Source organism: the organism of the source record quoted next, unplaced genomic scaffold (assembly GCF_019419815.1).
Source record: "Pyrus x bretschneideri cultivar Hongxiangsu unplaced genomic scaffold, Pyrus_bretschneideri_v1 Contig22, whole genome shotgun sequence".
Taxonomy (NCBI): Eukaryota; Viridiplantae; Streptophyta; class Magnoliopsida; order Rosales; family Rosaceae; genus Pyrus; species Pyrus x bretschneideri.
The window spans coordinates 4,463,352-4,489,271 of NW_025999524.1; the positions used below are offsets into that span (position 1 = coordinate 4,463,352).

A 25,920-nucleotide genomic window follows, 5' to 3' on the forward strand; every position below is an offset into this window, starting at 1 on the left:
ACTAAACAGTTTGTAACTGTGAAAATGTTCTCCTCACTCCTCATGGGACCTTTTGAAGTACTCATCAAGTGTGTTTAAAATTTTCCTACGTGCCTGTCGTTTTTATATATTTTGAGAACTCAATCATCTCTCAGTAGATAACTTTGTGACTTTTCTTTAGACAAAGGTAATTTGTGATTGAATTCAATGATAAGACGAATTAATTATACAGTATGTAACTATTCCAGTCTTGCTTCAAAAAGGGTAAGTAGGAAAAGAACATACATGATGTGGATCATTCGCTGAGGACTTTTACAATATCGCAGTGTCAATATTTTAAACTAATAAGATATTATCATATAAGAAGTTAACACGTATAACATTATGTGATTATTTTCTGTTACATAACGCATTGACACACAAGTAAGATGAAGTGGAATTAGCTTGTTTGGTAAGAGAGAAGAAGAGAGAAGCCAACTAACAATTTTTTTTTGTGTTGTCAACATGTCACTCAATCGCAGCCGCAGGATCAAATCAGAAGGTAAGAAAAATATTCTGTATTCATGCTCAGTTGTACTGAAGAAAAATTGAACAATTACGGTAAAAAAGAGAGCAAAATAAAGAAAAGCAGATCCCCACAAGCCTCAAACTTGTCAATTTATGGCAGTTCAGTTGCCAGCAACGCAAACTAAAGATCATATCTAGCGTTTGGCCCCATTTGACTTAACTTTCTAATAAGTTCTACCCACCATTTGGAAAAATTGCTTTTAGCTTTTATGCTTGAACTCTTTGGTCCATGTGTTTCTGTTTGACTGTTAGGTAGCTATCTCTATTTATCAACAGTTGACAGATCTTTTAATCTTTCAGTGCTTCGAGAGATCGACCGATCGAGGGCAACAAGTGATAGCATGGAGGAGGAGGAAGATCCTTGTCAGCCTCTTCTAGGCGGAGACGCCATTTCTTCCGACGACACTCGCCTGAACCAGCTCGGTTACAAGCAAGAGCTCAGTCGTCACCTCTCGTATGAACCCTATCCCCTTGAATTTCTTTTTACCCTTAACTTCTTCTGTACTGGAATCCGATTCTGCTGTATATCTGAAGGCACTTTTGAGTTTTGACTTTTCTGTATTGGTGCTTCTGGGTTTATGCAGTTAAGCACTTTTCATTGCATGTCCATTTTGTTTCCCACATCACAATCACATATTTTGAAGTTCTGTTTACTTCTGGATGATTATCATTTATTCATCAAACAGCTGTTTTGGACTTTTAGTCGTTGAATATCGGTTCTAGCACGAGCACGTATAATAAGATTGCTAATTTCCACTAAAATATCGAAAATGCATCAGATATTTTGGTACATTTCTTGTCACTCTCAACTACTGTTTAAAACATTAACATAGGTGAAAATAACGAGAAGCAAATTTATAAAAATATCGATATAGATTGTCTTGGACATTTGTAATATGGTGGGTATATCAACTTATTTATATTTAGTCGAACTTAGAAAAAAAAATTAAAAAGAAAATTGAAAGTTTGAAACCTGCAATTACAAAATTTTTGTAGTGAATCTTCATAAATTTTCCTATATCCACAATTTCATAGATATTTTAAACTAGGAAAAGCTCTTTCTTTTAATTTTTAATGTTTCAAATTGCTTGTGGGGTTTCATGCCATTTATTTCTTTTGCATATTTTCCTGGCCGTTGTTTTTGAATATCATTCATTGATTCAACATGTCACATTCGAGAGTGACTTTGAATAACATTTTTAAACAAATATCTAGTCAATTTATTTTAATTTTCTACTTTTCCGCTTGATGATTCAATTGGTCACACTAAATAAATAACTTACTTAGCTACGACCCAATCTGCAATCAAAAAGTTACAAACGAAGAATAAAAAGAGAAATAACAACTAACGTGTATAGATAACATTACAAAATCGAATCTAAAATTCTTGATTTATAAATTAAGTAATTTGTTAGGCAAGACGAGAAAATCCAAAATTGTTCATAATCTCGTGTAACTCGTTTTTGTGATCTTGATTTTCAAGAGCAAAAAAAGGGTGGGGATACGCTACTCACACGGTGCATGTTATGTTGTGTAGGGCATTAGCCAACTTCTCGATGACTTTCTCCATCATATCGGTTCTGACTGGTCTCAACACAACGTACAGTGTGGGCCTCAGATATGGTGGGCCCGTTACCATGGTCTACGGGTGGCCCGTAGTGGGCTTTCTCACACTTCTGGTGGGCCTGTCCATGGCCGAGATTTGCTCTGCTTTTCCAACTTCTGGTGGGCTCTACTTCTGGAGCGCCAAACTCGCTGGCAAACGGTGGGGCCCTTTCGCTTCTTGGCTCACTGGCTGGTACGTTTTTTATTTGAGAATTTTAACGAAAAGCTTTCAGTACTGTTTATTTTAACGAAAAATTATATTTTTACATTAAAAGTTAATCCAATGCTATTCACTTTACCCTTTATTTTGTTCTTATCGTTAAAACTCAAAATTTTCAAGCCATTTTCATTAGTTATCTTTTTTTATTTTTCTCTTTTGATTTTTATTTTTTGTCAAAATATTTTTATTTGTTTCTGAAGTTTTTTTATTTTATGAAAGTATTAAATATAGCATTAGAATTTAGAATCGAATTATTTTGTTATTTAAGCGATTTTCTAATATGAGTTTAATCGTGGAAAAACGTTTCAAATTTAATTAGTTCGAAAGAAAAATAGCATGCTGTTCTAACCAAATTGGTCACGCTTAAATTCAACTCCTAAGAAATGAAGATTTATGCTTGAAAATTTGATGGATATGGGCCAATGATAATTTAGAGCCCAATTTATGAAGTGGGTCTCCACAATTCGTGAGCTCAAAGTATTAAGGAAGTGGTAGGCCCAGGGCCCACTTAGTGGGCCACCATTGTTGTTTGTCCATTGACGGGATATTTTTAGGAATTTTTTACTTGCTCATTGATTGATTAATAAATGTTTAATTAGACTGTTAGCACATGGGCAACTTGGTCAAATGCTCAGATTCTTCTTTCTGTGGCCATGTTCAAACCCACAGGGACTAATCATTTGAAATCAGAATCTCTTATAATTGCATTTTATTGATTTTTATGTTCCTAAATAAATCACGCACGGACGAGTGCATAATAATTAAGTTTGATTTTTGTGATAAACGAATTTGATCTACTTTATTGTTAGCGTATATTGAGGCTAGGCCTACTCCTCACATCCATTTGTGTATATTCTTTGTTCAAAAAACAAAAAACCAAAGTGATATTTTTTGTAATACGAGAAAATTTTTAGTATAGCGAAAACATGGCTCGGTAATCAAGTGTCATGATACAAATGATTGAAAGTTTTCTTTTTCAAATATTCACTACTTATATTATAATACTTAATGTACCAAACAGTGTTTTTGATATATGAAAAAAAATCTCTAGTGCAACATGGTATGTCTATCATATCATTTATTGGGGAAAAATCCGAGCCAAATGAGCAAAAAATCCGAGTCCTTGAAATTTAATTAAACGGCTAAAATTATTATAATTTTTAATAGGATCTCCTGTTTTTAATCATTTAATTAAATTTCAAGGATCTAAATTTCTTGTTCAGTTGACTCAGGTGAAAGGATCTGAAGAGGATCCCTTTCCATTTATTAGGGTTATCACTTATGGTATGACACCCCTTTCCATTTATTGGGGTTATCACTGACGGTATGACACTAGTTTGTCCTCCCATATTAATAATTGCCATGCAATCAATGACCTGACATAAAATAAGTTGTCAGCTCATGAAAATTCATTTCTCTGTTTTACCAGGAAAATTACACACACGACTTTGTCTGTTAATAAATCGTGTTTAATTCGGTTTCAATTAACAGAAAGTGAATTGATGAAATTTTATATTCGATTATATCTAAATTCGATAATTCAATTATGAATAAATTCGTATATATAGATTAATACAGATTTATTCTGAATCTTGTTACACACAAGTGTTAGATTCGAAATTTGCAACGTATCATATAACAAGCCTTTCCTCAGAGTTACGTGTTGCTTCATCTTTGAAGCCAAATTATACATGACAAGAAAATTCAACGTTCACACCAAACAAATAGGAACCCAAAGGTTTGGCACCAATTGCTGAAAATGTTTATGGGACGACGATGAAACGCCGTTAACAGAAAATTAAATTAAAATAATCATATTGTCGTTGGGGAAGTCCCACGTTGCAAGCATCATCTTCTCCGCGCGACAAGGTGCTTTGCCTACTGGTACTGGCTGATCTGTTTGGCCTCACCTCTTCTTCCAAAAGCTCCCTTCTTTGTTTTTCTATTCCCACCCATCCCGTTGACTATTCCTACCCTGCCAAGAAGTCAAGGAAACAGAGTACCAGAAGAGGTTTGATTCTTTGAATCCGAGAAAAAATGGTGTCTGGTGGCGGTGACAGAATGGCACTGCCGTCTCATCAGCCTCCAAACGGCGGCGTTTCACAGGATTCCGGTCACGCCCGCCTCCACGAACTCGGCTACAAGCAAGAGCTCAAGCGTGACCTCTCGTAATTTTTCTAAACTTGCACTCTTTTACTTCGTTTTGATTCCAAAGCTTCAAGCTTTTCTGATTTCTGAGGTTTTTTTGGTTGATGGGTTGGCTGGTTTGGAATCGCAGGCTGCTTTCGAATTTTGCGTTTTCGTTTTCCATCATATCGGTGCTCACCGGAGTAACCACTCTGTATAATACTGGGCTGAGATACGGCGGCCCTGTGTCTTTCGTTTACGGGTGGTTTATAACGGGTGTCTTCACCATCTTCGTTGGGTTGTCAATGGGGGAGATTTGCTCTTCGTACCCAACTTCTGGGGGTCTGTACTACTGGAGTGCCAAGCTTGCTGGCCCCAAATGGGCACCCTTTGCTTCTTGGCTCACTGGCTGGTACTACTTTCCTCTCCTTTCAGTTGTTTTACTTTTACTAACAGTGCTACTCACTCACTTAGGATTTGACTGCCTGGAAAATGAATAAAACTTTGGAGTTTTGTCTGTGAGTATGTGTATTAAGTTTAAGTTGTTTTTACTAGTTTGAAAATCTTTCCTTCTTCATTGCTATGATGCTTCATTGCTAGGATTGGATCGAATTGGATAAGTCACTAGATCCAGCGTATGTTGAAGACATGCATGTCAACTTCCAAATTTTGTGAAGGAAACTTGATTTGGCATAGGTTGATGTGTAGTTCTTTTTTTGGTTGCTCACAATCGTGGTGGGGATTAAATGTAGGACATGCTCACATGAATAGCTCTGTCTTTAGATAAGGTAAATTAGACATCAGGACGGTGATGATGATCAGTTTTAATAGAATTAATGTGGAATGGAGGAGGGAATAGGCTCTGATGCATCCGCTTTAGAGTTTTTTTTTTTTTTTTTTCCGCTTGTGATGTCTCAAAGGAGAGATTTTTCAGTGTGACCAGTACACAGGGTGATACATCTCATGTCACTATTCAAATGGTGGGACATATGTGCTAAAAAGTTAATAACTTAAAAAATAAAATTTCCCACCACTTCTATTAAAACACGTGGTGTATTCCCGTCATAATAAAAAATTTCTTGTCTCAAGGACACTAGAATGGTGATATGATTACCATGTTATTCTGAGCCTAAAACTGAAATGTATATTGCCCTGCAACTTTAATCACAAGACAGTTCCAAGTTGATCCTTCTGCCATACTATTTCTGACGACGGAAAATGTTTTTATGTTTTGCAGGTTCAACATAGTTGGTCAGGTACTTCCATGAATTTTTACGTTCTAGAGTTTAAATTCCTCCATTGTCCATTGTGATATCAAGCTTGTTAATGCTGTGATATAATCCAATACCTTTAAATTGCAGTGGGCAGTTACAACTAGCGTGGATTTCTCACTTGCACAGCTGATTAACGTGATCGTTCTCCTTAGCTCGCGTGGAGGGAATGGCGGTGGTGGCACTTCGATAAATAAGTATGGAACCATTGGTATCCATGCAGGAATCTTGTTTCTACATGCTCTTATAAACAGTCTGCCCATCTCGTACCTATCTTTGTTTGGACAAGTCGCTGCTGCGTGGAATGTTGCAGGTGTAAATTACAACGTATTTTCAAGCTCTTTTTTGCTAGTTTTCAGTTTACTGTTTGAGGCCTTCTATATCTTGGATTTCTTATTGCTTTTGGAATATTAGGCGTCTTTCTCCTCATGATTCTCATACCCTGTGTTGCAACGGAGAGGGCCAGTGCGAAGTTTGTATTCACTCACTTCAACACCGATAACGGGGAGGGAGTCAGCAACAAATTTCACATTTTTGTTCTGGGACTTCTGTTGAGTCAATATACCATAACCGGCTATGATGCTTCTGCCCATATGGTTAGTATATATTTCGCTTACTTTGAAATTACTTGGCCAAATAATTCTAACTAAATCCTTGTGTTTCCGTCGACTTCTGTTTCTAGACAGAGGAAACCAAGAGTGCTGATACGAATGGGCCAAAAGGAATAATTAGTTCCATCGTGATATCCATTATCGTTGGATGGGGTTACATACTCGGCATCACCTTTGCAGTTACTGACATCCCGTACCTTTTGGATGAGAACAATGAAGCTGGCGGTTATGCCATTGCTGAAATATTTTACCTTGCATTCAAGAGTAGATACGGCAGTGGAGTTGGAGGAATTGTATGCTTGGGAGTGGTTGCGGTTGCCATATTCTTCTGTGGTATGAGTTCAGTTACTAGCAACTCCAGGTAAGCGAGCCTGTTTTATTCTTCTCCTACAACAAGAGCCATCTGGGTAGGTTTTAGTCTCTCAGCTGTTCGCTGCACTTAATTTTCTTCTCAGGATGGCGTATGCATTCTCTAGAGATGGAGCCATGCCATTATCACCCTTTTGGCATAAAGTGAACAAACACGAAGTCCCCGTAAACGCTGTTTGGCTTTCAGCTTTCATATCGTTTTGCATGGCACTAACAGTAAGCACATGATCACTTGTAGCAAAAATTTTATCTCTGCTTTCTTCGGCAACTGCTAACCATGTTTGTTTCGATCTTTGCAGTCTCTCGGAAGCCTTGTGGCATTCAATGCCATGGTTTCTATTGCAACCATTGGACTGTACATTGCTTATGCCCTACCCATCTTCTTTAGGGTGACCATGGCACGCAAATCCTTTGTCCCGGGACCTTTCAACTTGGGACGCTACGGGGTCCTTATTGGTTGGATTTCAGTTCTTTGGGTAGCAACTATCTCTGTCCTCTTCTCATTGCCCGTGGCCTATCCAATTACCATCGAGACACTCAACTATACTCCCATTGCTGTTGGCGGTTTGCTGATCGTCACAGTTTTAGCTTGGATACTGAGCGCTCGGCACTGGTTTAAAGGTCCTATAACGAATATAGAAGCATGAACTTCTGTATATTCAATGATTTTCACTTCTTGCAATCATCTATAGACTAGGTTTAGTTTTTAAGAAAATCTACACATGGAATTATCAAAAGCTGATTGGCTTAATTTGTGTAAATTACTCATTGTATGGTAATAATTTTCCAGATTATAGAAATGAAGTCTCATTTGACTACAAATATTTGATTTGATACAAACAAACTTTTAACCAACATAAAGATGGAAGAGAAACAGGAAGTCTTCTCTAAACCGATACTAAAATTACGAACTTGAAGGAAATATAATGCATGCTTGAATGAAACCCTGCATCGGAGCCCATGAACTATAGTGAATCCGGGCTCTTTTCAAGGAAAGTTTCCGTCAGCCATTCACGGTAACGATTGGCATCACCTGCATTTGGTGCACTGTCAAACGGCTCAAACCAATTGAACTTCTCTGGATCTTCTTCAAGCAGCTTCAACAGATCATCATACTCCGACATGGGTTGGTTATTGTTTGAACTAGCTGGATGAGCCTCTCTTGCTGCAGCATCCAGCTCTTGGCTTCCACCGGTAAAGTTTGCTGGAAATGTTTCTGCATTGGTTGCATTGACTGAAGGTATCTGTTCCGGCACAACCTCAAGTACGTCAGTTGTTCCGGTGACTTCCGCTGAAAAGTGGTTCTGACTTTGGAAGTAGAGTGGGGCAGTCGGGGCTGGAGTATAATACTGTGGTTGATTCATGCCTGCTTCAGTTGTTCCCATGACATCCGCTGAAAAGTAGTTCTGATTTTGGGAATTGATAGGAGTAGTCAGCGCTGGAGCATAAAACTGCGCTTGATTCATGCCTACTTCAGTTGTTCTCGTGGCTTCTGCTGAAAAATGGTTCTGATTTTGGGAATTGATAGGAGTTGTCGGCGCTGGAGCATAAAACTGCGCTTGATTCAGGCCAACTTCAGTTGTTCTCATGGCTTCTGCTGAAAAATGGTCCTGGTTTTGGGCATTGAACGGAGCAGTCGGTGCTGGACAATAATTCTGCGCTTGATTCATGCTGACAGACGCATTCGGGACCTGAAAAGTATTTGCTGGTATGTAGGGAGAACCAAACTCTGGTGTCATGTAGTTCGTACTCTGTAAGGTTCTTTCGCTTGCTTTAAACATGATCTCTTCTAATCCAAGTGGTTGGTTTCTCTGGATTTCATTCATGTCAGCACCTAGTGTGAAACTGTTTGTTTCTAATATCTGGTCCAAATTCTCAAACTTTCCTTGAGTTCTCAGATAAAAGTCATAGAGGCTTTCGCTTTGATGATTTGTGTTGTGAGACATGACTCTGTGTTCTGTATACAGATTCTGCCTTCCGTAGTCATTGAATCCGGTGAAAGAATTCGGAGTCATTAATTGCGTTGGATTGCCTTTAGCTCCAGAACTTGAAGTCCCTTGTTCGTACGGGCGGCATACCAGAGAAGTCTGCCTTGCTGGTGGAAATTCATTTCTGTTATTCCAAATGGATGATTTGCCTAATGAAGGTAAGCTTGTCGTGCCAACCTCCTGAATCCGGTGTACGTTTTTTCTATATCTCTGGAAGGAAAAAGAACCTAACATAAATCCTTCTGAAAACAATTACAAATGTGAAAAAAAGTTACTTGAGATACAAGTAGAAGAGAAACCTGCAGATGGCTTGCAACCTGGCGCACCGTTATATCAGGCACATTCATCCATTTCAGAATCCTTCTAGGACGGGCTTCTGCATGCAAAAGAAAACCAGAAAACGAAAATAATTTAGCACCTTTTCAAGGTGAAAGGAAAACTACAACAAAATATTAGATTGTTTTATGAGAAGGAAGAATTACTTTGATCTCCTAACGCACTTATGGCTGCTGTAAACTTGAGATGAAGTTCCGTTGTCCAAACGGGGTGCCGCTTCTTCTGTTTGGAGCTGTCATCGCAATCTTGATTTTCCATTCCTTCCTCATCGCAATCTTGCTGTGTGTTTAGTTTAACCTTCTTCGCTTTTTCTTGGTCTTCTTTATCATCGACTGGTCTGTTTATCCCCAATGCTCCTTGTGTATAATTCTCTGCGGCTATCTGCGGTTCATTGCGAGTGTCTTGTGTGTCAAGACACAAATCGCGTCCAGTGGGAAGCCTAGACACACCGCCAACCTCATGGATTCTAATACCTCCAGTGGGAGGTCTAAGAACACCACCGGCCTCGTGAATCTTCTTGCCACAATTTGTTTTATGTGTGTCCCTCCTTGGGTTCCTTACCTTCCGATAAGCGTGTTGCCACACATTTTTCAGATCCTCTGAAGAAACTGGTTTCTGAAGAAAAAAGCACGCTCCTTCAGCGAGGGCCTTCCTGGCGACATCAATATTCACTTCGGAGGACATGACTGCGATGAAATATAAGTTATGGAACAGTTAGTACACATCTAGAAGAAAGTTCTAGAAGCCAATCAATCCGAATAGGAAAGTTCTAGATAGATTGAGGCTTACATATGACAGGAATCTCGTTCTTATGAAGCACCCGTAAAAGCGAAGATCTGTCTTTATCTGGCATGTTGATGTTAGCCATTACTAGATCGTAATGATACTTTGTTCCTTAATCATCGACAAAGCAACAGAAGCCAGGGCGGTTGTGGTAACTAGAGGAGAAACGAGAGAGAGAGAGCTATTAACCAAGTTACAAAATATCAAGATTTTTTTTCTTTCTTTTTTTTTTGAAACTTTATGTGCAAACAAATTATGTATATGAAAGAAAATTAATACATATGCCTATACACAATAAATGTTCAAGTGATAATTTTAACGAAAAATTATACAGACAAATAAACAGATAAAATCAGAAAAAATTTATCTTAATGTTTATTTAAGGAATTATCAACGAAAAATTATACAAACAAATAAACAGATAGAATCAAAGAATTTTATCTTAATGTGTATGTCAAGAAAGATTTAATGCAATATAGAGACAAACAAATTATATAGACTGATAATATTAGGATAAATCTTATATCGTTGTGTATGCGATAACTACTTTAATCATTTAAATGTCCCTTGTTCATAAGAAAATCCCTGTTATTCATAAGAAAATCCCTGTCATTTAAATGTCCCTTGTTCATAAGAAAATCCTTGTTATTCATGCCTTAGATCCACACAAACAAGTTCAAAATTTCGATCTAAAATCAATTACTTTGTTATAGACGTGTATACATAAAATGTAGGTGAAATTTCATATCGATGTCACTATGGAATGATTTACCTTTGAAGGAGTATTTTTCTAACGTCGACGCTGTGCACATGAGGGACAATGTATCATGATCTACCACCAAGATTTGGAGGCCATGGGCAAAGCTAGGGAGACCATTACTTTCTTTAGGGCTCATGTCTTCCATGGACACCAAAACAATTACAACAAAACTAAGTGCAACAGAGAAAGCACGAGATCCAAAAGCTTGAATCTGAACAAAAAGAAATCATTTAGAAGTTAGATTAGGAGGATTAATATCATAGAAAAAGGATTAGATATAGATTAAGAAGCTTCAAGGCCTTAAACCTTGAGAGAGAGATATAGAGAGAGAAAGATGTAGAGAGAAGATGAGGGTTACCACCAATGACATGAACTTTGAGGTGCTTAAGCAAAATTGAAATTTGTTTGTTGTGAGAGCTCACATTTATCTATATAACTGAAGAAATTGTAGTGAGCCTGAAATTTTGAGTGAAATGGCCACACTCTGGTCAACACAGTGTTGACCAATGTGGTTAAAACTAGAAACTGAAGTACCAAGAAAAAGTGAAGGAGATTTTCAATTATTTTCTTATTTTTCATGCATTTTTAAGTTTTAGCCATTCATTTTGTTTCTGAAAACAGAAAACATTACAACGAAGATTGTCGATGTAATTTTAAACCGTACATGTCCAAACTGTACTTAGTTTCTTACGGCCGGTTCCACTCAATTAAGACTTGATTGTTATTATACTTCTAAAAAAATTGCAGATGCATGTTCTGCATAATTACAAGGAAAGTATAGAACAAGAAAAAAAATTATGAAAAATTTCCCTAATATTAAGGTTTTTGACCAATGAGCTTTTTAGGCAAATTAATTCAAAAGTCTAATGACTAATTTAGAAGCCCTTATCCTGATTAACAATAATGTTTAATCCCAATTCTTAATTTTGATGGAAAGTGAAAAAAAATCCAAATAATGTTCAAAGTCAGCAACAAACTCTGACACGTGGCTTGAATTGACTTCTCTTGAAAGTATAAAATTGCTCCAAGAAATGATGAGTCGAAGAGTTAGTTATTTGGAGTTTTAATGAGGTTTTTTTTCTAAACTTAATTTCCTAATATTTAAAATGACTAGTATTATTTTAAAATAAAAATTATATTGCAGCTTAAGCTTATTACTCATGAGTACCAGATAATGTTACTAAATCTGTTAATTACGAATAACTAGCCCTATATATTACAGACGAATTTAATTGGAGTCAGATTACTCAATAATTAAATAGAAAATAATTTGAGCAACTAGTTTAGTCACGATTAGTGTGAATAACTCGTTATATTAAAAATTAAAACAAAGTTTGCGCCTGTTGGCGTGGCGGGAGTAGCCTTAGGCTTCTTGGTAAGCGCTCCCGCACTCCAATCATTTTTTAATTTGTAAAACTTCCATATATTATTAATTCAATATAACTTTTGTTTTACAAAAGAAAATTCTCGTTATATGCCATATAAAAAAAAGAGAGGAGTGAATTACCTAAAATTATTCAAACGTTCAGGTTGATTCCAAACTGCTACTTGAACTTTGCTGAGCCATCAAAATTCCGGTACTAATTTGAAGTCGACCTTAAACTTTGAGAGTCTTAAGTAGTTCACCCAAGTAAAAATGAATGATTATCTTTTTTATACAACAATTTTAAATGTCACCTTAAATAAGGGTTCAAGGAAAATATCATCGCAACTTTTCAAAATCCTGTCATCATACTTTAAAATCATCAAGATTTCTTAGACTCGAATTTCGTGACTGACGGGTTTGATATAAGTTTATCCCCTACTCGTAATGTATCATTGAATAATATAAAAATTTAAAAACCATCCAGTTTTTCAAAACATAATATGTTTTATTAAGTTGTCAAATATTTTAAGCATTTGGTCTTCACAAATCCGTACAATGAGAACCTTAGAAGAGCATGATTCCTGCAAAATATTTGGCACGTTGGATAATTGGATCAATAGATCAGGCCCAGCCCAGAAATTGAAGGACCCCATGTTCGGAATTAGGTTAGGACCAAACCCAAGGACAAATTACTAACCAGAAATTGAAGGAGCCCATGTTCTTAAGTAGTTTGCCCTTTTTTTCTTCGAAACTGTGTTTGATTAGGCTGCTTCTTTCGGCGGGACGCTAAAAAAGCATGAGGATTCCATATCCTCACATCTCACATGGAGTTTATCATATATTATTTGGTAAAAAATTATTTGAATTTATTATTTAAAATTAAATATATAAAGTATTAACGAAAATTGACGAGCATGATATACGAGGAATGGTTAGGATGTGGGAATCTTTTAAGATACCCACCATTTGGATCCGGATGGGATCCTCTGCTTTAAACCATCACTTGAATTAAATTGAATTGAAAAGTCGCAGAGTCTGATTTCTCGGGTCGACAATGGTGAGAGTCTCACTCCATACGCATTAGGGTTTTAATTTGTTCAAATTTCAATTTTTATTCTATAACTATACTCAGCAGTGGTAGCACATCTCACTGTAATTTCTGATTTTCCAGGAGGATTTTTCCGAAGAGCTCGAGCCCTTATTCGATTACAGTCGCGTTCAGCCCGTCAATCTAATATGCCTCGACGGTGAGCTCTTTCCTCCTAATTTTGGTCGATTCAGTTGACGGGACGCATAAATTATTCAACTTTTTCATAAAAAAAGCTTGATTCGATTTTTGTTTTTGTTTTTATGTTTGTATAGACGATGAATTAGATGCTCCGTCAGCTTCTCCTCCGAAAAGGAGGGAAATTTCCGATTCCGCGGTAACAATTTGTTATTGAAATTGTACTATGTCTCTGTGTGTGTGTTAAATTCCATATGATAAGGGGAATTGATGTAAATTGCAGTATCTGTTGACATTATTTTGGATAATATTGTGATTAGGTTGAGAAGGTTGACGAACCTGTGAAGGTAGTGAATGTTATTAGTTGTGAAGATAAGGAAGAGGAGGACTGGTTACGTCCTCCACCCAAGGTTTCTGCCGGCGCTAAGCGGAAGGGTGAGGATTCTACCATAATGGAACTGAGGTATTTGGATTTTGGGTTTTTGTGGGTTTTTTTATTGTAATTATTTTATCTCTCAAAACATATAGATTATCTTTGCCTCAAGAAGAAATTTGTGATGCGTTAGCGGCTAGTGCATGCGCTTTCCTGTTCATTAGATTCAAGTTGGTAATTGGAATTTATGCGTTTATTGTTTTATGAAGGAAGTATAGTTCAATGTGGCCAGTTATCTTAGAACATTAAGGCTTTATTTGGGTCTCAGATATAGTGATGACTAGTTATGCTTGTTGTTTTTGCTTTACCTTTTTTTCATTTTGGTTTCTCTGTTGCAATTCAAATTTTCCAATTAAGTGTGGTCTGTGAGTGTAGGAAAAAGAAGCAAGAGCTGGCATCATTTGCACAATCAGCTGAAAATGTGTTGAGGTCGGTAGAGGAGTCTGTGAAAAGAGAACTTAGTAGCTCATTGGAGGCTGTTGAAGAACAACCTCCAAAGCCCCGCCCTGAAAGAAACAAAATAGTTATATCTATTCAAGACAAAGATGGAGTTAAGCAGTTCCGTATCTATGCGGTATGTTGTGCAGAATTATTAACCTTTACAATATTTTTGTCTAGTACTCTTTGGCCTAATCTCTGATGTATGTACGGGCTATGTGATATTAAACAATGTAATATTTCAATTGTGTTTTCTTCTACTTCAACAGGACGACAAGTTTGAGCGGCTCTTCAAAATGTATGCCGATAATGTTAAACTTGACCTTCAGAGTCTGGTGTTTTGTTTTGATGGGGACAAAATAGGTCCAGCTGCTACGCCTGATGCCCTTGGGATGGAGGAAAATGACATTATTGAAGTGCATTTTACCTCGAGATGACATGGTAATGCATCAATTATGATTTCGCAATCTATCTTTCAACTTGCATCGCTTTTCACATTCTTGCTTTCGGGTACATCCTTACACTCATGATATTGACGTTTTAGGTATAAAAGTATAAATACATCAAATTTTCTGGAAAAAGGAAACTAGGAGCAAAAGCCTTGGCTTGGTTTTTCTTAAATTTGAAAGAGTGGACATGGTTGGGTTGGTTAAGAGCAAGAACCTGTTTTGCTGGCTTCAGAACTGGGGAATCTCATAAACATGTTGCCACATTAAAATCATTAGATGTACCAGGAAAGTCTGTTCTTAGGCAGAACCAAGTTACGAAGTTTTGATCTCGGAGTGGAATAATTGTCATATCGTGTAACCGTGGCTGGTCCTAAGGCTGAAATATCAGTACTCTAGATATTGATTCTAGCAGTTGAGTTTATTGTTTTAAGAAATCTAATCCAACTTTGCTTCGTTACTGCTGCTGTCGACAAATATTTGTTTTAGATGCTTATTTCTCGTATTTGCACATTGTCTGTGTTTTAGCTATAATAGTTTGTGTTTCTGGTTCCTTTCAAACTCATACGGCTTTCCTCTTTGAATTCAGGTGTTTCTTCAACCGAAGAACTTAATCCGTCACCTTGATGAATCTTTGACGGGGACTGGAAGGGCCTTTGACCGGCGTCTTTTGGTGTATGCTTGTAGTTTGTGCAGTACCTGCTCCTTAACTGTATAGCGTGTCATTATATTGTGAAATTATTGTTCACAAATCTCATGTGAACGTGGATAGTGGATCTGATTCAATACTCCCTAATTCTGTTTTGCATTAAACGGGCACATAACTTTTTTTGGCTGGAATTTGTGATTTGTTAGGATTCGTTTAGAAGTGCCTTTACAATGTTTGAAAGCGATTTTGGTGAAGATTTTTGGAGCAAATCCTTGTAAAAATGCAAGTGAATCTTGGAAAAACACTTTAAATGCTTCCTACAAGAGGCACATAACGTTTTTGGACTCAAAAATATTTTTTCTAAGAACTTTTTTAGTCATTTTAAAAACATTTACAAACGATCCAGTTATCTGCAGATGTTCAATTTTTTGAGGTGCTATTTCCATCTCTTAAGCCATTCGTAATCAAAATTCAAAACCAAAATGGCTATTTTCAGCCTATTTCGATAACGGGAACTGCAGAATTCTTAATTGTGGTATTATTTCAAATCAATCGTGTGAAGCGAAGATGTGTGGATTAGAAACCGAAAGAAAATTGAGAAAATGAAACAGCAAGTGAGACTTCGGATCACATGGATCGCGTAATTCACGTGCTTTCACACTTTGTCTCTCAGTCAATTGGAACTGGATAACATGGATGATGATCCTATTGCCAAGAGCCACGTATCCGAATCCACGCTGGAAAAGTTTCCCCTCTTACATGTCCACGTCAGACCCATAAAGTGCGATAAAAGCAGGAAGAAGAAGGAAGTAGAAGATAACCAAAACAAACGAGCTCTGTGCTCTCTCTCTCTCTCACTCACCTTTAATTCCCTGCTCTACGGAAGAGGTACTTTTTCTCCTAATTTCGTCTAACCTTTTTATTTTTTTTGAAATTATAATTGAATTTTCTATATGATGTTAAAATTTCAAACTTTAATGCAGCCTTAATAACTTGTTTAACCACGCATCATTAACTTAAACACACAATCCGAACAGTTTATTTTTTAGATTCTCGTTCAAAGATCATCTCCCTAGAAATTCACCGAAATCGGAAATCATTTAGCCGTTGGGTTAACGCATAAAGATTCATTGCCTTGTCTCTCAACCATCCGCGTCCGATCCAAAAGCTGAGAAACATGAAGCTCTGATCTTATTAAGATCTAATCAGAAAATCCCAAATAGTATATTTGTTTATTTACATGCAAAAAAGATTGTACATTTCCTGTTGGTTATATCTGACAGAAATAGGGCTCGGCAGATTTGGGGTTTCAAAGTTTGGAAGGATATTAAAATGGAGAAATTTTGTGAGTTCTGCTTGGCATTGAGGCCGGTTGTGTACTGCAAAGCTGATGCAGCACTTCTTTGCCTCTCCTGCGATGCTAAGGTCCATTCGGCAAACACACTTTTCAACCGGCATTTGCGCAGTATCTTGTGTGATTTGTGTAGACATTTCCCGGCTTGTATTCAGTGTTTGGATCACAAGATGTTTATGTGCCGTGCCTGTGACCGTGCTTTGCACACGATCGCCTCCCAACATCCAAAAAGGGCAATCGGCAGTTACACAGGTGAGTTTTTCTAGTACGCATCAATGTATGCACTACATTCTCAACTGGACAGATAGAAGATAGAACTGGTATATCTGACGGCCGCAAAATATGCAGTACATACATTGATGCATTGTAGAATTTTCGTACACAGGTTCCCCGTCTGCTGAGGACTTTGCAGCATTGTGGGGTTTCAAATTGAACGAGACAGACAATTGTAGTGCACATTTGGATTTGAATGGGACTCTGTCCAATTCTTGTGGCTCTTCGTGCGACTCAAGTGCGGTAAACTTGGATAGTCTAGAGCAGTCTTGCTCTCGAGCTGAAGGCCTTCTGGCAGCAAATTCTCTCACCCGGATTTCAGGTGCTGAATCTGAAGCGGGATCGAGCAGTCAACAATACAAGGTATGCAGGAACTTTTAATTGTTCTCCTTAAACTTGGCTGACAGTTTAATTGGCACTGTTTAAATATACAATATGAATTTGGTATGTAAATATTCGTTAACTAGTTTATATTTGTCCGCGCTTAAAAAGCGTGAGAGTATCAGAATTGGAGTTTCTCTTGATATTGAACATCCGCCGTTATTGATGAGGTGCAGTCTTCTGTGACTAGGTTTGGGAATTCGCTGTAGTTTTTGTGCGTTGAAGTGTATCTCAGTGCGTTCTATCTTGCAGATATCTCCTGAAGGTCAAGAGAACAATTTCATTCTGCACCAGATTCTAGATTTGAAAAGGATTCAGTTTTCTGAGGGAAATGGCCCTTCGCTGCTGATACCCGGTAGAGAGCAAAGTGACCTATCTTCCTCGGTACTTCAGACATCAAAGAGGCTCGATGTTCATCTTGATCAGCGTTTTCAACATTCTCAGAATGCCGGCATTAAATTTAAGCAAAGGGACAGTCCAGTTCAGGAACTGAAAGTTGATCATTTATCATTTCCATTTTCTCAAATGGAGCATAATATGCAACCATCTTCAACTGCTGGACTTCCATTGCATACAGAATCATTTTGGCAGTGCAGAAGTCCGGTTCAAAGTAATCAGGTTCGATCAATGCCTGTGAAATTGATTCATTTGGAATGATATGTAGTTACACACCACTTGTTATTCGTTTAAACACTGATCTGCTACCGTTTAGAAGTGCCACGAGAGAATGATTAAGTTTTAATACTGTCCAACAACAACTGAAAAAGTTAGGCCTTGTTAGTTAGAGATAAGAACACATTTATTGGTTTTGCAGCTGTGGCCTCAAAATATGCAAGACATAGGGGTTTGTGAAGAACTTGTTTGTCCCGATGATTTCAATATACCTGACGTTGATCTGACGTTTCAAAACTTCGATGAACTATTCGGAGGTGATCAAGATCCTATCACAGCAGTGCTTCATGATAAAGATGTGTCATACTCGTCAGTGGAGAAGGGCATATCCCTTGATAAGCAGATAATGGCAATGCAAGTGCAGCTTACGAATTTTGATTTTCCTTCTCTTCTGGTTTCTGACTTAAACTCTTTTCTCATTTCTATTCCTAAATGATCATTTGGCAGGAACATGATGCATCAGAGGCTTCGTCTGTTTTCATTAATCCGTCTGCTCACTTGGACAACGATAAGGCTTGTAACAAACCTGAAAACCAGTCAAGAAAACATGGATTCTCCATGTCCTATTCAACCGTGTTCTTCAACTCAGTCGTTCTGCATTTCAAGGCTCAGCACCGAAAGCAGTGGGAATGATTGTCATAACAGCGAGATTTCCCCCATCACCGGAGGGGAGCGCTCAAGCAGCATGAAAGCAAAAGGAGGAGGAACAAAGATTGGAAGCATTCCCGACTGTAAGTACAAGGATTCTCTGTTCTTCTAAACCTTTCAAATACGAGGTTCTTATCTAAATCAATAAAATCTGTTCTCGTCTATGTTCATACTTCAGAGTAAAAAATCGATATCCATCTTGAAAATCTACGCCTGACTTAAGAAGGCGGGCAAAAGGTAGAGTTGCGAGGAGAGAAGACTCTGATTTGGACGCGAATAACGTGACTTCTGATGAGAAGAAGAAGCTGATTAAACTTCTGCATTGGATGCGTCTTGTTCTTGTACATATACCTGTACAGCTTGATTTTCTGGTTCAAAAATACTTCACTTTTCATGCTTCGTTTAAAATTTTTTATTTCGTCTCACATTACGGTACACAATAAAAAAATTTACTTCAGTTAATGCCATATGATTTCCTTGTTGGTAAATATCACGTTTGGAAATTACTTTTCGAGCCTCAACGCAATGGAAAATTTACTCATTTGTGAAGAAAAGATCACGAGTTTGAATTATGGAAACGTCTCTTTACAAAGTAAGAGTAAGGTTGCGTACGAATTCGTAAACTCGACAAAAGAAAGAAATAAGATGGTTTAGAACGCGCCTTACGTGTGGTGAACCAGAAACCCAAAAACAGTTATTTATTGTCCACCAAATTGTGGTTAACGAGTTTTAACATACACTTGTCCTAATCAAAATGGTTCATTTTCTTAATTTACACTTAGATAATCGTATTTGCAAGAAACGTTCAAAATGAAAATGCTTTAGCCATCCTTTTTTTTGGTCTGAAAGGATAATTCCATTAATGCGGTTGAAAGTTACAGGCCAACATAAATGAAGGCAAAATAACTCAAATACATTGGGAGAAACATGTACATAAAAGTCCAACCTAATTAAATAAACTAAAATGGAAACCCAAATCCCTAATTTTTGAACGCAGAAAGCAGCATCCGTCATCAACGTCACCGCCACAAAAGTCTTGCCAGCAGCTACCGAAGTATCAACAGCAGAGAAAACGACCAAGTGGTGAAAACGAACAAGATATCACAACACAAACGTACCAAACCTGCAACAAGAAGCACACCACATCTAGATTTCTTCACCAAAGATGCGGAACCAAAAGATCGCCACCAGATTCAAATCGCATTCACAAATCCCTTGAAATATATACAAATACAGTAACACATGAATAGAATGTGAGGCTAAGGGGTATGTAAAATACCCTTACTTTGGCCGAAGCCACAGTACACTCGGCCTTGGGGAAAATCGACATGCCGTTTGGGGGAGACAGTGAGGGAAGAAAATAAATCTGGCAACCATATTTGACCCGGAGTCTGCAGATCAGAGCAAAGGATGAGGCAGGGACAGTTTATGGGGAAGGGAGGTAAGGGGAAAAGTGAGGGGAGATGGAGTTTTGTGTTTGGAAAAGAACGACTAGATGAGAAGGATGGGTGGAGAGAAGGGACATGAAGCCCAAAAGTGAGACAAACTCATGGGAAAATTTGAGACAAAGGTTAAGAAAACTAAGAAAAATTTTAGAGGAAAATTGAAAAAGAGAGAAGAGTACCAGGAGAAAGAGGGAAAGAGGACAAAAAGGAACTTGGACAGGGATAGCCACGGGCACCCAAGCCAAAGGCTAGGGCCAATGGCAAAGGAGTTTGCAAAGTTGGGAAACCAAAGAGAGAGTCTCACACGTTGTCAAACGAATAAACAATTAATCACAACCATCTTATTTGTTACCAAAATCATTAAGTGTTTCATACATATAAAAAACTAAACTATCTTCAAATTTATTGCATAGATAATCTTTAAATGATGAACAAAAAAAATGAACAGTCCTCTCATTAAATATGTACGATGAAAACTTGAATTTAAAAAATAAAAAAAAAGGTTGCCGTTCAATGCTACGGTATATTCTTCTTCATTTAGAAGTGAGATATTTTAGATTCAAAACTCTTAGATGGCGAATTTGATACCAAATTAGGCAGCCAATTGTGTAGTTTTGTCAAACGCCCCCTCTCCTTAATATAAAAATATCGATGTACTAAAAAAAAAAAAAAAGGTTAATTAGATTGAGGAGAACATGTGTTACTAACTAGTGGCAGTGCTATTGGGAGGCAGTCAATGTGGGATCAGTCATATTATTATCATTCACCACCAAACATCGGATATTAGATTTTGATGGGAGATCAACTCTCTCCAAAGCACAAGCTGGTTGTTACACCTGCGGCTGTGTTAAACAAGCAACCTCCTCCCCGTAACCATAACCGATAGAAAGTGATGATTATATTCCATCTTTCATTTGAATGCTACTCACGTCCTAATCGCTCCTTTAATTAACCCCCTTAATTAAAAATTAATGGAACAAGGCTAAATGAAGCAAGATCTCCCCCCTCACCCGTCTCTCAATTACCTTCCAAACCAAGCAATAACATAACCTACATCCTCTAGCTGTAGCTCTAGCATTCTCTCCTTTTAACAATATGTATATGGATAGCGATCACAATTCGGAAAAATTCGGAACATAACACATTACATGACTCGAAACTTTTACGAATACAAAACTTGATGTGTATATTGTTAACACTATTCAATTAATATTATATAAAAAATACAATGACATTTCTTTTATCTTTTTTTGTCTTATATCTGTTTTTAGTTTCCACACACCGTTATTGATTTTTTGTCATTGATCTTCTTTAATTTATTCGATTCGATGACTAAAAATTAAAAGGGATGTGTGAGAAGTAACAATGGTGTGTGAATATCACTACCCTTACTGTATTATTACCAGGGTTTTGTGAAGCCTTCTTCTACGAATTGGTTTAGCATGAACTAGTAAGGTGCTTGCTTTAAGTGGACCACTTCTTGCTCTTGCCCCTTCTCGGCTGATAGAATGTGTACGTTTATGTCAATTAATCCATAAGTTGATACAAATTAGACAAATGATTCATGACACAACTTTTGACATACGTTTTTGTTGAACCTACTTTGTAATATATTTTAACGATTCAAACCGTCTATCTTTTAGGTATTCCCTCAAAAATCATGTCCATAAAAAATTACCCAAACCTGAAACGATATGACTACTAGATTAAGAGTTTTTTTGTAAAGTCGTATTCGTTAATTTTATTCACTACAAATGTTTATCTTAGTAGTTTTGAATTTATCTTTTTTTTTTTTCAATAATTTATGAATAATGTTCTAAAAATAAACGATCGTTGATCAATTAAGTCATTTCAATTGGATGGTCGGAATTTGTAACATCTGTATTTGTTACTGTTTACTAATTGGCACTCTCTCAAAAGAGTAATCATCTGCGGGGGGCGCCGTTCGTTATATCTCATCATTCCCCGCGTTTGGCGGGACCTAGAGGTTTTGAATCCGTTCGATCAAGCACATAAAAATCCAAAGGCTCAAAGTAGCTAAATAAACAACTTCTTGCTTTTCAGTCTTAACTAATTGTTGCTACTGAATGACTTAAAAACCATGAAAAATGCAACGAAGCTGGTCTGATAGTGAGGGCAGATCAGGCAAAACAAGGCTAAGCCGCCTCGATTGAAATGCTGATGAGGCATTCAGTTAAGCGCTTGTCCAAAACAGTTTCGAATCTGTTTTGCTCCTCCCTTTCCCTCCAAATCTCTCCTCCACCGCCACACCTATAAAACCAGCCTCCGTACCCGAGCACCTCCATTCGTCACTCTTCTCACTCCAACGGAGGAGAAGGAGAAGGAGGAGAAGATCTTCTGTCGCTTCGGAAGGTAAACAACCTGCTCTCCGTTTTCCCTCTATCCAAACAGCTTTTCAGTCTCTGCTTTAATTCTTTGTTCGATTTCTCATCAATTTTTTCGATAATTGTGTTCATTTTTCCAATATATGTGAAATTAAACCTAGATCTGATTCCGTTATTTAATTAGATTGCTTCAGAAATTCACAACAATACTCCTCTGTTAAATTCCAGAGTAAAATTGAAGAAATCAAAGCGAAATTTCGAGAAAAAGTACGATTCCTGTACGCTTGCGTGCTTTTCTTGATTATAAAGCGAGAGGTTTCTTGTTTTCCTGTCGCGAATTGAATTTAACGCTACTTTTGTGCAGCGAAACAACAACAGCGCAGATGCAAAACGACACCGCGTATGGCGGCCACGCCACATCTGCAATGCCGCAATCCCACACAGACGACGCCGTCTTCGCTTCACTCTACTCGGCCATTTTCGATCGCAAGGCTTCGACCAGTCAATACGACGTCGAATCGGACCACAGCTCGTCTTCAGCTCACCGCCATCGCCAACTCTACAATTCGCTCCTCGTTCAAGATCATCAGGAGATGGTGAACCGCCACAGCCGCTGCCTCAAGCGCCTCCAAGAAACCTCCGAGGAAGCCGACGCTCTCCGCCGCGAGAACGTTCATCTCCGCTCTCTCAATCTCGAGCTCAACAAGCACCTCAGTCTGCTTATCCACGCCTCCGTGCAGAAACAATTCGGTTCCCCCTCCTCTGCTCAGACGACCGCGCCGTTTGGGATCGTTAACGGGCTTCGCGACATGACAATTGATGACAAGCGAGCAGAGCAGGACATGTCCGACGAGAGCCCTATGAGTGTGATTGAGAGCGAAGGCGGCGATGCCGAGAATATTGATGTGGAGAGGTTTTCGCTGCCTAAGAGCATATCTGTGAGGTCTGATGGATACGTGAAGGCTGCTCCTCAAGGCGGTGCTAGCACTGCCGCTCGGACTCGGACCGCCTCTCGACCACGCGCCGCCACTACATTCAATGCTTCGGTAAGCTATTTCCTACATCCTCCACTATTGATTTTTCTTTAATTTAATTCACAAAATAATATTTTTCAGTCTAATTTTAATGCCGTTTTGATTTTACTTAGTTTGTTTGATTTGCTTAATTCTTAATCTAATTTCGATGCGGCTTTTAATTTGCCACTTGTTTATTTCGGAAGTTCACCAATGGCGGATGACATACAAGGTGTTTGTGAAATTTTCCAACAGAAAAAGTGACTAGTTGGTTGCTTTTACAGTTTTTTAATAAACAGTGTACTAATTTTCAGTTTGATTTTGTGTAATGATGGTGGTGGGAACTGATGATGACGATGGATGATGCAGCAAAAGGTGTTCGTTCCGAGAGGGGTGAAAGAGGAGGACCCACCGCTGGAATTGGAGGTGTACAACCAAGGCATGTTCAAGACAGAGCTGTGCAACAAGTGGCAGGAGGTTGGAGAGTGTCCTTACGGCGATCACTGCCAGTTTGCACATGGGATTGAGGAGCTCCGCCCTGTGATCCGCCACCCACGCTACAAGACCGAGGTCTGTAGGATGGTGCTTTCGGGTGTTGTCTGCCCATACGGTCACCGCTGCCATTTCCGCCACGCCCTCACCGAGAATGAGAAGATGATGGTTCCAAACAAGCCCAGGCAAAGGCAGTTCAATCTGGACAGGTAAAATAAAGGGGTATTATGATGATGGAGACAACAGTAATAAGATGAGAAGGAGAGCCAAATGTTTATGTTACATATGCCTCCTATCGGAAGATATCGTATATAAATGGTATATACCAGGTATGAAGTAAGTATAAATACGGACATAAATACGTAAAATAAAAAATAATTAGTGTCATATGCTACGGTAAATTTGTTGAGGTAAAATGTGGAAAGACTTCATGGCCCGGAAGGTGGACAAAATATGAGCTCCTATTTCATTTTTGTATATGTTGATTTGGGTTCTAACTAAATTGAACATCTGGAAGCATCATCATATATACTTCAATTTTATATAAATCTACTTAAAACAAAAATATGAAACAAAAAAAAAGAAGAAAGTTTGTGGTTTCTGTTGGGCCGGCTCAGTGGGTCCAATATTGTACTGGGCCCGAATAGTTTTTGGTTGATTAGGGCTTCGTGACGCTCTCTGTGTCGTGTCTATAAAAGGGAGTAGGCAAGCGTTGCGTCGCGTCCGTCGTCCGCTGAAGGAAGAAATATGACGTGAGAGAAGGGGGAAAGGGAGAAAGAGTTTGAGGAAGTTATTGGACTTAGTTGCTCGGTGAGAAAACCTGAGGATCTGGAGTTCTTCTTCTCCTACCGATGCCACTAAGTCCCATGATTTCCTCTGCCTCCTCCTTTTCCCACCTTTTTTCTAATTAAATTATTATTTATCATTATTTTATGCGTTTTCAGATGCGGGTAAAGTCGTCAGATCCCTTACTCTCTCGTATTCAATTTCCTTTGTTTTTCCTTAATTTTCTGTTTATTGTTTATAATATGTTGATTCAAGAAAGTTGATCTGTTTTATTGCGTAGCAAAAATTTAACTGATGTCAACTAGCGGCTTAATTTGGTTCGTGGAATTGGTCCCTTGTTTGTAAAAGAAATGGATAAATTTGAAAGAAAAAAAGGGCTCACAGAAACTTTGTAAATTGCACTTTGCTTCCCTGAAATTATTTCTCATCTTGTTATATTTTAAGCTGCAAACTGTAAATCCTGCAATATTTTGGCATGGAATTTCCAACGCCATTGACAAATACAGGAAATCCTGCTACCTTTGCCTGCCTACGGGCAGGCTCTGTCCTTTTGTTAACGTTCACCGGACTTGGGTGTCGAGACTTTGCTGGCCTTGTGTTTATTCATTTGGCGTCTCCGCTCCTCCCAGACTCCAATTTCGAGTCCGAACCTTGCTCGGAATCCGTTGTATTGTAGAATTGAATGAGAAATTAAACCAGAGTAGAGAAATTGTAGATGAACGAGTTGGAACGCTAAAACATTTTGATGACCCTGCGTTGTTACCGACTGTATGGTTGCCCTACAACTCCAAACCGATGAGTTCATGAGTAAAAACGATAAAGAGTGAAAAACGTGGGATCCAATTTCCTCCCAAACACTTTTTTTATTTTTCAGTATATCTTGTTACGAATTTATGCACTTTACCATCACATAAAAAATAAAAAATGAAAAAGTTAATTTAAGGGGTAGGTTTGGGTGGGGGCTGCAATAGAATAAAGGGTAAAAAAGGAAACAAAAAAATAGCTTAGGCATTTCTTTCCCACCCCCTCCCTCCATTCCTTCAACTTCCAAAAATTTCTCCCGTTTCCTTCCCCTCTTGCGTATTTCAACATACATAAGCAAATAGTGTGTTTGTTTGTTTGTTTGTTTGTTTTGTCGGAAGAGAAAACGCGAGTGAAAACAGAAAATTGTGGAATAAGGGAAAAAAAGATGAGTTGCATAAAGTTGTGAAAATAGACTGCGTTTTGGGAAGAACACGAAAATATTCTAGAGTTGTCTCCAAAACTGCTCATTCTAATGACTTTTTGCATCTCTTTGTCTTTCCCTAACTTATCCTCCATCGGGTTCTACTTCTGCCT

General features: G+C 38.1%; 5 protein-coding genes across 13 annotated transcripts; 4 read left to right on the forward strand and 1 right to left on the reverse strand.

The window, feature by feature from the left end:
* Positions 1-693: 693 nt before the first annotated feature.
* On the forward strand, positions 694-7,571 carry LOC103948014 (amino-acid permease BAT1 homolog). Of its 2 annotated transcripts, none has more exons than XM_009359012.3 (8): positions 694-1,000; positions 2,084-2,344; positions 5,736-5,754; positions 5,860-6,082; positions 6,184-6,365; positions 6,452-6,741; positions 6,836-6,965; positions 7,049-7,571. In XM_009359012.3, exons 1-8 carry the CDS (start codon positions 888-890, stop codon positions 7,394-7,396), a joined length of 1,566 nt encoding a protein of 521 aa, XP_009357287.2. In that variant the 5' UTR covers positions 694-887; the 3' UTR covers positions 7,397-7,571. The 2 variants fall into 2 exon arrangements, with proteins under 2 accessions (XP_009357287.2, XP_009357281.2); XM_009359006.3 differs by lacking the exons at positions 694-1,000; positions 2,084-2,344 and adding exons at positions 4,209-4,539; positions 4,650-4,910.
* Positions 7,572-7,691: 120 nt separating this feature from the next.
* Positions 7,692-9,941, reverse strand: LOC125477753 (putative two-component response regulator ARR13). The gene is made up of 4 exons (XM_048585175.1): positions 9,863-9,941; positions 9,220-9,759; positions 9,037-9,113; positions 7,692-8,983 (listed from the first exon to the last, which is right to left on the reverse strand). The coding sequence occupies exons 1-4, from the start codon at positions 9,939-9,941 to the stop codon at positions 7,715-7,717; spliced, it is 1,965 nt and encodes a 654-aa protein (XP_048441132.1). The 3' UTR covers positions 7,692-7,714.
* A 2,995-nt stretch (positions 9,942-12,936) lies between these two features.
* LOC103948069 lies at positions 12,937-15,364 on the forward strand. Of its 2 annotated transcripts, XR_007258593.1 has the most exons (8): positions 12,937-13,039; positions 13,154-13,229; positions 13,345-13,406; positions 13,528-13,670; positions 14,016-14,214; positions 14,348-14,519; positions 14,623-14,938; positions 15,114-15,364. XR_007258593.1 is itself a non-coding variant. In XM_009359069.3 (7 exons), exons 1-6 carry the CDS (start codon positions 13,037-13,039, stop codon positions 14,513-14,515), a joined length of 651 nt encoding a protein of 216 aa, XP_009357344.2. In that variant the 5' UTR covers positions 12,937-13,036; the 3' UTR covers positions 14,516-14,519; positions 15,114-15,364. The 2 variants fall into 2 exon arrangements, 1 of the variants encoding a protein (XP_009357344.2); XM_009359069.3 differs by lacking the exon at positions 14,623-14,938.
* A 548-nt stretch (positions 15,365-15,912) lies between these two features.
* Positions 15,913-18,989, forward strand: LOC103948082 (putative zinc finger protein At1g68190). 5 transcript variants are annotated; one of them, XM_048584791.1, is made up of 7 exons: positions 15,913-16,061; positions 16,457-16,779; positions 16,898-17,163; positions 17,434-17,799; positions 17,996-18,207; positions 18,301-18,584; positions 18,680-18,989. In XM_048584791.1, coding segments are annotated over exons 2-7 (1,404 nt in total). In that variant the 5' UTR covers positions 15,913-16,061; positions 16,457-16,505; the 3' UTR covers positions 18,682-18,989. The 5 variants fall into 5 exon arrangements, with proteins under 5 accessions (XP_048440748.1, XP_048440752.1, XP_048440749.1 ...); XM_048584795.1 differs by having other exon boundaries at positions 15,914-16,061; positions 16,913-17,163; XM_048584792.1 differs by having other exon boundaries at positions 15,929-16,061; positions 16,473-16,779.
* Positions 18,990-22,096: 3,107 nt separating this feature from the next.
* On the forward strand, positions 22,097-24,978 carry LOC103948091 (zinc finger CCCH domain-containing protein 15). Of its 3 annotated transcripts, none has more exons than XM_048584850.1 (4): positions 22,097-22,319; positions 22,476-22,558; positions 22,656-23,337; positions 23,674-24,978. In XM_048584850.1, the coding sequence occupies exons 3-4, from the start codon at positions 22,675-22,677 to the stop codon at positions 24,007-24,009; spliced, it is 999 nt and encodes a 332-aa protein (XP_048440807.1). In that variant the 5' UTR covers positions 22,097-22,319; positions 22,476-22,558; positions 22,656-22,674; the 3' UTR covers positions 24,010-24,978. The 3 variants fall into 3 exon arrangements, with proteins under 3 accessions (XP_048440807.1, XP_048440806.1, XP_018503594.1); XM_048584849.1 differs by having other exon boundaries at positions 22,520-22,558; XM_018648078.2 differs by lacking the exon at positions 22,476-22,558.
* The last annotated feature ends 942 nt before the right edge of the window (positions 24,979-25,920 follow it).